The sequence below is a fragment of the Ciona intestinalis genome, chromosome 10 (assembly GCF_000224145.3).
Source record: "Ciona intestinalis chromosome 10, KH, whole genome shotgun sequence".
Classification (NCBI taxonomy): domain Eukaryota; kingdom Metazoa; phylum Chordata; class Ascidiacea; order Phlebobranchia; family Cionidae; genus Ciona; species Ciona intestinalis.
In genome coordinates this window covers 395,248-406,135 of record NC_020175.2, presented here as the reverse complement: position 1 = coordinate 406,135, position 10,888 = coordinate 395,248, and the positions used below count along the sequence as shown (strand labels likewise).

The window sequence follows — 10,888 nt, the reverse complement described above, 5'->3', positions numbered from 1 at the left end:
TCCCGTCTTCCCCACCCCATTACACAGGTAAACAGATTGGTTTTACGAACTTAAGGTGCCACAAGTGTATAAAGTGAACTCTATGTTACATCCACATAGATTAACTTAAAAGGTTTTAACAAACAATTAATGAATGTGAAATTTACGTCGCAACGAGCTTTGCTTAGAAGTAACGTTTGCTTTATGTTAAATTATTAGTTTGCTATGATCGTTTAGAGTTGCCATAAATGTAGCTGTACTTATCGTTGTAACACACACGCAGTTGTTTAGGTCTCATAAAGTGGAAAATCACCAAATATTTAGTCAGAAACACCACGGGAAGTAATTGAATCAAACTCAGACGATGCGTAATCGTTTCAGTAAAACCGCAGTTGAATCAAATTGTTTCGACCATGTACTGCTGCTGCAATACAACATTTGCAATGCGGATTTTAGTTTAGTCTGCGACATTTTCTGAACAATCCTACTAATACGACGTTGCGCTGCATCAAGATATGTTCATTTCCTTGATTGTAGCTTCATGATCACTTACGAGTTACCGAGTTCGTCGATGGGTAAATATTATTTGTGTGAATGGGAATTTGTAAAACCACCATTGGGTTGGAGTAATTGTCGTTACATACCTTACCTAATAACTTAAACACAAAGACTGGTATAGCAGAGTGGGGGAAGATGGGACACATTTAGCACAGCACAAATATTCAAATACCCTGATCGTTTTTGAAACAATTAACAACGGTCCGCGAGAGTCGCGAAAATACGGTTTAATAATTATTTGAATGTTCTTTGTTTACCAAATGAGAAGACAAACACAGAATGAAAAATCTTCCCATCTTCCACCACCCTACCATACGTTTTAATGATACGAATACTAATCGAAAATTATAACTGACGTGACTATACAAAACAACCCTTTGATCAAAGACAGCTGTTTCAATGTAGGAAACCAAAGCCAATTTTCCTGGAGCTGCGCATATACAGTAAAACAACAGACATTTTTCCCTTTAAATCAAAGCGATTAGAAAAAGTTCAGGCGTGTAATAATCACTATACGTTTGTAATATAAGACGGCGAGTTCTGGTACAAAATCATCTCTTTTTATTCAGATAAAGTTTTGGAATATTGCATTATGTGCTTAAGGACCAAGTCAGCGCTTCTCCTCGTGCTTGTCATCGGACTCCTCGCTCTCACCGATACTTCGTCAGCAGCCGATCCAATAGGAGCGCCAAGCAGATGGTCATGGGACCAAAAGCAAATCGGTAAGCTATAGTTGGTATTTGCAATTTTCGTGAGTGGGTTTGCAGCACTCAATGCGATTAACAGGGGTGGACCTGTCTTCCTCTGTCTAAATAGCTTAACTCACAAGCTCACAAGCCACCGAAGTTCTCAATTGTTTAATACACCACACTGCGCAACAGTCAGTAACAACGGCACGATACGTCGGCGAATGCTGCCTTGCCACTTATTATAACAATCGTAAATACCATGTTTTAAGACACTAAAGTACACGTAAAAACTAATCGTGTTTTAACAACGCTCTTTTATAGCAATGAATAAATCTATTTTTGACTTTTATAGTATCTCTTATATCTGGGTTCAAGCATGAATGTATGAATGTAACTTATTTACCGTGTTTCATACACCTCGTGCTTAACCGTGGCAACATCAAACCTCGAACCATTAATCTCGGGTGTAATAGACCTAAAACCACCATGGCACCGACTAATGTATGCAACATACGGTTTCAGCTAAAGATTTGATGCAAGAACAAATGGATGCAAATCTTGCTGATTTCTTCGATGAATAATTCAAGTGCAAAATATTGCTATACGAATAAACATCATAAATAAACATGTTATGATTATAATGTTGAATTATTTTGTCTAAACAGTTGTTGTTTTAAAAGTTTGTATCGCTTACCGGTGTCGTGATATATTCGTTCCGATTGATATATTTATACCGGGCGCTACTGCGCATGCGCATGCGCAAATATACTGCGCATGCAGTATACTAATTTTATACTAATCGGAACAAATATATTACGACACCGGTACTTGGAGTGAGACAGCAACAGGTGCAAAGGGAGTTGGATGTAAGATAAAAATAACACATAATGTCCTATGAACGCACACTATTGCAAGATCATTGCTTATAGTTGAATATTATGTGCTAAAGGCGCCCCTTTGTATGGTGTATGACGTACTTATAATATTAAAAGTTCAGGTATCATAGTTTAAAATATTATGTATATAATATAGTGGGTGAAGATGGCACACTTAAGCACAAATTGCCCAATATTTCCAAAATCAAAATAGTTGGCGGTTTTTGGGAAATACCACGAATTAATACAACCATTTCTTTATTTTGACAACAAACCAAAAAAAACATAATAAAACACACAAGGAGTTGTGGATAGTTTACATACCTTTAAAATCATTGTTAATTCTGATTAATAAGTTATATATTACCTTTTTGATTGTTTTATGAAGCTATGAGACTAGTTCAACCGTTCCAACCAGCAAACTAAAAAGTTTTACCGGCTTTACCATGTTTTAGCGAACATTCAAAATTCGCACCTTACTATTTCGCATGTTTTACCTGTTTAAAATATTGTAGGGTGGGGGAAGATGGGACACCTTTAGCACATAATATCCAAATGTCCTAATTGTGTTTTGAACAATTAACAACGGTCTATGGTAGTCGTGAGGATACGGTTTTATAATTCTTTGAATGTTCTTTGTTTACCACTGAATGGAACGAGAAAATAGAATGAAAACGCATCTTCCCCCACCCTACTAAATACTGTTCCTATTTTAATATATTTTTTAAAAGATTTAAAAGCAGTAATCAGCTTTGACGGGCGTTTTATAAAGTCGTGATAATACTGTCGAATAATTATGTAACATTACTTCCCTGATTATCATTAAATGGAGGTCCGTGAAAAGAAAGTTAAAAAAAGTCTCGTCCGACATACTGTCCCATCTTCCTAACCCTTCTGTATATAGTACTATGGAGGGAGGATGGGACACCTACCACATAATATTTAAATATCCTGAACGTGTTTTAAACAATTAACAACAGTCAGTGAAAGTCGTAGGTCTCGTAGGGATATACGGTTTTAAAATTTTTCGAATGTTCTTTGTTTACATAGAATGAAAAGGTGTCCCATCTTTCCCACCCTCCTATTTCTAATTTTTATCTCATAGTTTTACGAGTTAGATAAACTTATTAACAATTGCACCAAACTAACAAAGATTAAATCTTGTTTAATTCGTATCGAAAATAGTAGATCTCAGTTGACCTCTTGTGGCCATTATATTTCAAACAATTCAATCGCTAGACGGCGAACATAGAGAGACTTGTATACCATGTTACTACGCTTGGGTGGTTGGGGTAAAATACGTTTTTTTTTCACTTCGCCAATAAAGCGTAAAGACAGGAAACAACAAACAACTTATTCTTGCTCTTGATATTTTGTTGGCGTCAGCGAATTTACAAAAATGTCAACTTCGCGAAAATAGTTTCGTAGCATTTTCGGTAAATGAAAAGACTAAAACCAGTAACGAGTAAGAGTTAGAATTGCGTGGGTGAAGCTGGTGTTAACGCTCATAATCTCAGGGCTCAGTCAGTTAGAACGAGGGTCGGTTTGAATCGCTTATAGCTACGACAAAAGGGGACGATGAAAGAGAGATAGTGTCGTTCGATCTCTGGTTAAGCTTATCGTCTACTACTGTGAATACAGAAAGGCCCATTTATCGTATGTGAACTCCACACCAAGGTTATGCATATAGACTTAATTGCTATGGGCTCGTGATTCAAATTAAAATTATATTGTAAATTTCACAGCAGTTTTAGCCGGGTAAGTAAGCAGGTACATTAGGACTAAAATTATGTATCAATACTCCTAGCAAACTAAACAGTAAATCAAGTCGTTTTTTATGTAGGTATTGTTGAGTTTAGATCAAAAATCCCATTTTCGAGTTTTCGCTGCTATTGTTACGAAACAATGTGTGATATGATCGTGACGCGTCGTTCAACAGCCACAGCAATAACATATATATGACGTATACGTATTGTAGAGAATGTAGATTTGCTTTACAAACGTCATGCGTAGTTTTGCAGAGTCTGGATTGTACTGTATTTTTTATGAACTTCAGCATCTGCTTTTCCAGTAACAGCTTTTTAAAATATGTGTAAACAACATGGCTTTTTGGTATTTTTGTATTGAAACATATAATTTTAAGCTTTTGGAGGATTGTAACAGTTACTATGTTTTTAAAACACAGATTATTTCTGAGTAAATAAATAATGATATTGATTTTAATACGACCGAAGTGGTTTCTCCTTTTTACAGTGACGCTTCAAATAAACTGGGTCAAAGGTGAGATTTTTGTAAACAATGTTAAACTTTGCTATAAACATTATAATATAACATCAGGAGAATTATAGGATACGTTATTGCTTGAGGCTACGTAAAAGCTAACATATTTGCAGTTTAGCACGAACCCAGTAGTTATATAGGTTTCGATATATAATAAAGAACATACGTATTCTTTTGTATATGTTAACATATGGAATGATCTATAGTAGGGTGGGGGAAGACGGGACTCCTTTAGCACAAAATATCCAAATATTTAGATCGTATTTTAAACAATTAACAACAGTCTATATGGAAGTCATGAGGATACGATTTAATAAATCTTTGAATGTTTTTTGTTTACTACCAAGTGGGGCGAGAAAATAGAATGACAAGTTGTCCCATCTTCCCCCTCTCTACTATATATTTGTAGAATCGAAAGTCTTGAATGACTAAGCAAAGCTTGTTAAAGCAAAGTGAACGTATATTTTTCTTCGGGGATATAACACAGAGTTATTCATATGCTTGCCTCTCAATACAAAGGATTGGCAAACCTACGTAGTCATTATACACACTTTTCTCCCAATTAAATGAGTCATTCGTTTCAATTAGTATTCAAGGCTTCTTATAATACGGTCAACTATGCGCGGTTATTTGAACGCGGTGCATATTTTAAGCGACAACAATGTTTATATAGCATGACATACAGAGTGATTAGGGTATTTACATATAGAGTGGGGTGGGGTAAGATGGAACACCCTTATATAGCAGTATAGCACATAATCTCACGATATTTTAATCGCGTTTTAAACAATTACTAACGGTTTATGGGAGTCGTGAGGATAGGGTTTTATAATTATTTGAATGTTCTGTGCTTACTAGCAATGGTAAAGAAATTATAATGAAAATGTGCCCCATCTTTCCCAACCCCTTTAGATATAGTGTATCATATTACAGTCGTAAATTATGTCTCTAATGTGCAACATGCGACAATCTTACTTTATCACATTGGTAATGGATACTTTGATAGGTATAAAAGTTTGGAAAATGCTTTAGTTATGTCATTTGGTTATAATATGCTTCTTAACCGTTCGCTACCAGACGTGTCTTGTTGAAACAACATTTAAGATAAGCCTGGCGACACACGAACTACAGTTCAGCTAAAAACACACAGGTTTTGCTTGAATGATGTTTAACGACCACGTACAAACCAGATATCAAGACACAAAAACAGGGCCATTACATATAAACACTAAATCAACACCTGGTCAATTGTCATCTTTAAACTAAATAACCAACTCAATAAAATGTACAATTTAAAATATTTGAACAGAAGAGAACAATTTAATTTTCTGCTTGTCATTGTCGTTTTTATTTTACATCCCTCGTGTAGGTTAACGATCGGTCTTTTATCGTCGCTTCTTTGATTTTAATTCCATTGTGTCATTTTTATTATCGCAGAAAATAAGCAAATACTATCGTTGAGATTTTGAATAGGGGCTTTTGACAAGGGCTGCTGTAGGATTTGTAAGTGACCCAAGAACGAAATATTATGGGATTATTACAGTAGGTTGGTGGTATATAGTCCTTTTTTCCTTTCTTTTATATCGATCCATTTGAAAGCAAACAAAGAGTATTTAAAGAATTGTATTAACCATCTCACGTCCCAAAAAAGTGTTGGGTTATTGTTTAAATACGACTCGGAAAAATGAGATATTATCTGCTAACGGTTTTCATCTTACCCCACAGTAAATTAAACATTTATAACTGACACAGTAAAGCATATTGGATTAAAGCAAGGCTTCAGTAACAAATTGCACTTTATTTGGGGTTATTATACCCTATTCTAAACCAAGTTTAAAAAAACTGTTTAAAATAACGCGCAAAATCATGAAGCCAACGCTTAAAACAGCAAGACGGAAGATTTAAACCACAGAATTTGCATGAAGTTTTAAAACGGAGTTTTTTTTACCACAGGTATTACATGCAACAAGGAGCAAGGAGAATGTCATGAAGATATGAACCATTGCTGCCAACATGGAAGAGCAAGCATACAAAGATATTGTTGTGCAATTGATGAAACATCATGGTACGTTAGGTAATAAACTAACAACAAAGGGGTTTTGACACATTAATTAAACGAACAAAGGCTGCATCATGTTTTTATAGTTCGCTATTTATTTGAATTGATTTTTACCAAGTTTCACGCCAATGTGTTATAATATAACGCACCGGTGATTAAAATGCAGGTATAGTAGGGTGGGGGAAGATGTGACACCTTTAGCACATATTAATATCCTTATCGTGTTTTAAACAGTTAATAACGGTCTATGGAGGTCGTTAGGATACGGTTTTATAATTGTTTAAATGTTCCTTTATTTACTACCAAAGGGTCGAGAAAATAGAACAAAAATGTGTCCCATCTTCCCCCGTCCTACTATATAACAAACGGTGGATTTTTTAGATACTCAATATATTATACATACAGTCGTTGACACTGGTTTTTAAACTTTAAAAGTTCGAATTGAAAACTAAGTTATAAAATAAACGAAAAAAATGCGGGGTGACCGCAAACTGATCTTTCCCCATATATAAGTAAAACACAAAAGCTGTTGTAACTATATGTTTTCTGCTGTAACTATGTTAAACCAAAAAAACGATTTGATTTCACCCGATTTGCATAAGTTGTTTTGGTGTAACTTCGGTGGTACCTTTATATTACATTTAAGCATCTTTATTCATATATAGAGATTGTTCGTAATATAATCACATAACGTTTTATCTTAATCTAAACGTTTATTTTTGGTATATTCAAAACCCAACACAAAACATTAACATTTTCACATCGAGTTCTGGATTACAGGGTTGTAAAGATCGGAGGTGTTACAGCAGCCGTTATGCTGGTGATCATACTTGTTGCTGTTTTTCTAACGTGCTACAAAAAGTTACGGAGAGGTAAAGCCATTGTACATTAACATAATACAGTATACTGAGTATAGTACTGTGAATATGACGGGACACTTTCGGTACATAATATCCAAATGTCCTGATCGTGTTTTAAACAATTAACAACGGTCTATAAGTGTCATGAGGATACGGTTTTATAATTCTTTAAGTTTTGTTTGTTTACTACTAAATGGGACGGGAAAACAGAATAAAAAGGTGTCCCATCTTCCCCATTCTATCGTACTTCATGATATACAGTAATATAGAGTCAGATTGATTTATTGAAAACACAATGGATATATATACCACAAAGCTAATGTACTGTAACAGTACGGAATTTAAAAAACGCTCATATTAAGTTCTGAAGTCGCTTCAAAAGACTGTTTTTCAACCGAACCGGTTTAAAAATGCAATTGTATCCCATGCATGGCCTCTTATGTTTGGGGGAAACTTACCGGGAAATAATAGAATTTAAAAAAAAATGTGTTTTCCAGGTAAACACATAAAATAGATTGTGCCATTTAACTGGATAGGCATAATCTAACAATCATCAAATTACCATAAAAATTAACGCCTATTTGTGTTTAAAGCCGACGTACCAGTATCTAACAATGCGATACTAGTCTGTAAATACTCCGTATAACTGACAGGTCATTCGTCAGCGAGAAGAAGTAGTTCCGTAAATGATGGAATAGATCCTGACCTGCCACCGCACTATAGCACCCTCTCGCGGATATCACGAAGAAAAGCCAGCGAACCGGAACCCCCGGAATATTTCAAACTCTACCCTCTGCCTGCATATACGCCACCAAGCCGGGAAGAAACTGGAGAATGTTCAAAGCAACAATCAACGTGAATTATCATTTTTTCTACACATTTGCCTTTTTCTAGCGAAAACCTTCGGAACGATAGGTTACTTCGGATGTCGAAGCAGTTAAACATATTGTGTCTGGGTTTACAATGTCTCGCAACTACAGAACTGCCGTACCGATTAATTTAAATATTTATTCCCCTTTTTTAAGCTGCGTTAGCGTGGGTTCTCCTTGAAATTCAGCTTTGCTTTTGTATAAAACTTGTTTATACGCTCTCATACATGATTTTCATGAAATCCTTCTTATACTATATATATGTGTATGATGTTTATGTAAATGTTACCATATATGCAAGATACTGCTTTCAATGCATATATTTCTTCAATGTACATTGTATTGTCCAATCACAAGCGTAAACATAAAATATTGCAAAAAAGACACGGATGTTTGATATCATCCAAACAAAACCAGGCGTGTATGCGACGAAAGAAATGGACTGGCCGTGACTATACTCAGAACTAAACCTTACAGGCTACTTTGCTAACATAGCCGACTGGGTTTCCAGGTAAGAAGGTCCAAATATGGCTAACACTAACATGTATTTTACATAAATCGTGCCAGATGATGGTGGTATTTATAAATATACAGTAGGTAAAAATTAAATTCTACAGCCATTGGGCTGCATGTGCGACAAAATCAAACTATCTTTCTCGTCGTAAAAATGCTTTAAAATACACATCTACAAAAACTGAAACAAACCAAGACACGTACACGAGTCAATAGGAAACCTAATACGCGCGTATTTAGAAATAAACACAGAAAAATGCTCAAAAGTTTACGCTTTTAACAGACGCTACAAACTGAATGTAGTCTTACACCGACCGCAGATATATTAAAGGCGCTGCCGAAACACAACGCAATAACGCTTCTTACACAGTCGTAATTATACTTCTACAAGTATACACATTCCGTTACAATACTATTGCTTGCCCAATACAATTTAATCTAACCATCAACATCTAATTATCACATAACTTACCAAAGAAAGTAATCATCATATATTCCATGGTTGCAGTACACAGTAGCTTGTAACTCCAAACTAAGCAATACAGTTAGTTTAATAGTTTTATTAGAAAAAGCCTATATATGCAACAGCAACGTGGTTGTGTCTGACTAAAACAATTGAAGTCCTCAATTCCTGATCGTGCAGCAGTTGTACAGTATACATACTGCAAGACTAAGTTAACTAAACCTCATACAAACAACCAGTGCCTGGGAACATCGACAAGCTAACTGTGTCGCATGTTGAAGCCACAAACATGGAAATAATGATTACTCCAGCGCCACACGCCGTCAAAAACGTTTGTAATTATGATTATTACGAACGTTACCACGTATGTTGGGCAAGCGCCTAATGCATCCAGCATACTGCCTAATTTTAAGTTTAATTTAATGATGCAAACGATGCAGTATTCACATATTTGTAATCTTGACGCTTTTTTAACTTTAAAGTGTTTTGATAATGCGTCTTGCTGTGTTAAAAAGTGGAACTATGCGACGTAACATACTTGGTAATTTGTAAGCTGGCACGAGATGTATGAAACAGAAAACCCGTGTTTCGACTGTCGTTTTCTGGCCACGCGAGGATAAAGTTAATTTATCACACACACATTCATTCATTCACGATGAATAGGATAAATGACCACGGAATCGCCGTTGAAGTGACGTGTGGCCCGACGGCGACTGGAGTCGCTATATAGGCAGTTAATGAGTTAATATAAAGTCTACTTTATTACCATTGCCAAGCTACCTCGTTAAACGGACTAATTTGATTTACCATCACCAAGCGCGTGTCTATTGGCGTATTTAGGAACATTTTCTTAAATAGGCAACAGACTTTAACCTTAGCCCACAAAACCTCATAAACCACATTAGTAATTTCACAGCAATCCAGGAAACTATTTCTGCTTTGATTACCTCCGCGATGGTTTGTTACGTCATGGGAATGACTTGCGCTTTTCAAACAATGATTCAGCAATGTTCCCAAAGACGGTGGAATGTACGTGTTACGTAGAAAGTGACCGGTTATTACTTCTGCTTCGTCTATAATCCTTTAATATCTTTACTTATTCAAACCGTTGACATTTTAGAAATCGCGTTGCATGAATTAATAATGTTATAAATAAATAATTGCGTTTACTTATCCTCGTGGGCGACCAACGACAGTCGTTAGTCCACGTTTGAGTATCATGAAAACCGTGCCTGCTTACGAGTAATAGGGATTAAACTTTGTAATTGCAGATTCGTTCTTGTTACTGTAACATGTACCCGCATTTAACTTGATAACGCACCGCAGCTCCCATGCATACGACGACATATGTTTAACTGGGAAAAAGTCTATACCGTAAAGTTGGGAAAGACGGGACTTTTCATTATACTTTCTCGTCCCATTTCGCGGTATAAAAAGAACAATTAAAGAATTATAAAACCATCATATCCTCGCGACTTCCATAGCCCGTTGTTAATTTTTTAAAACATGCTTAGGATACTTGGATATTATGTTCTAAAAGTGTCCCATCTTACCCTACATTACTATATTTCCACTTATAATGTACATTATCAATGGTATACGTATTGTAAGAACAAACTAATTCGCAACATACGTAAAGGTTTCTTCAAGCGTGCATGCGTAACACAGCTACCCAATGGTACGGTCGGGTGATATTGCCATAACGCCTCACCGCCACACACTAGTTAACGACCTAACAGTGAG

At 35.8% G+C, this 10,888-nt stretch overlaps 1 protein-coding gene and 1 long non-coding RNA gene across 3 annotated transcripts; both read left to right on the top strand.

Annotated features, from left to right (window-relative positions):
- The first annotated feature begins 1,067 nt into the window (after positions 1-1,067).
- On the top strand, positions 1,068-1,864 carry LOC104266083. The gene is made up of 2 exons (XR_717409.3): positions 1,068-1,259; positions 1,749-1,864. It is a non-coding gene; the product is annotated as an uncharacterized LOC104266083 (long non-coding RNA).
- A 2,401-nt stretch (positions 1,865-4,265) lies between these two features.
- On the top strand, positions 4,266-8,551 carry LOC100179902. Of its 2 annotated transcripts, none has more exons than XM_002131643.5 (4): positions 4,266-4,381; positions 6,335-6,446; positions 7,221-7,312; positions 7,954-8,551. In XM_002131643.5, exons 1-4 carry the CDS (start codon positions 4,309-4,311, stop codon positions 8,157-8,159), a joined length of 483 nt encoding a protein of 160 aa, XP_002131679.1. In that variant the 5' UTR covers positions 4,266-4,308; the 3' UTR covers positions 8,160-8,551. The 2 variants fall into 2 exon arrangements, with proteins under 2 accessions (XP_002131679.1, XP_009859851.1); XM_009861549.3 differs by having other exon boundaries at positions 6,335-6,455.
- Positions 8,552-10,888: the final 2,337 nt, after the last annotated feature.

Excerpts from the sequence above, each read along its gene's own strand:
- LOC100179902 (XM_009861549.3), top strand. The coding sequence starts at position 4,309 with ATGATATTGATTTTAATACGACCGAAGTGGTTTCTCCTTTTTACAGTG. Across the intron at positions 6,456-7,220 it reads GAAACATCATGGTACGTTAG|GGTTGTAAAGATCGGAGGTG; the intron begins GTAATAAACTAA and ends TCTGGATTACAG. Across the intron at positions 7,313-7,953 it reads CTACAAAAAGTTACGGAGAG|GTCATTCGTCAGCGAGAAGA; the intron begins GTAAAGCCATTG and ends TATAACTGACAG.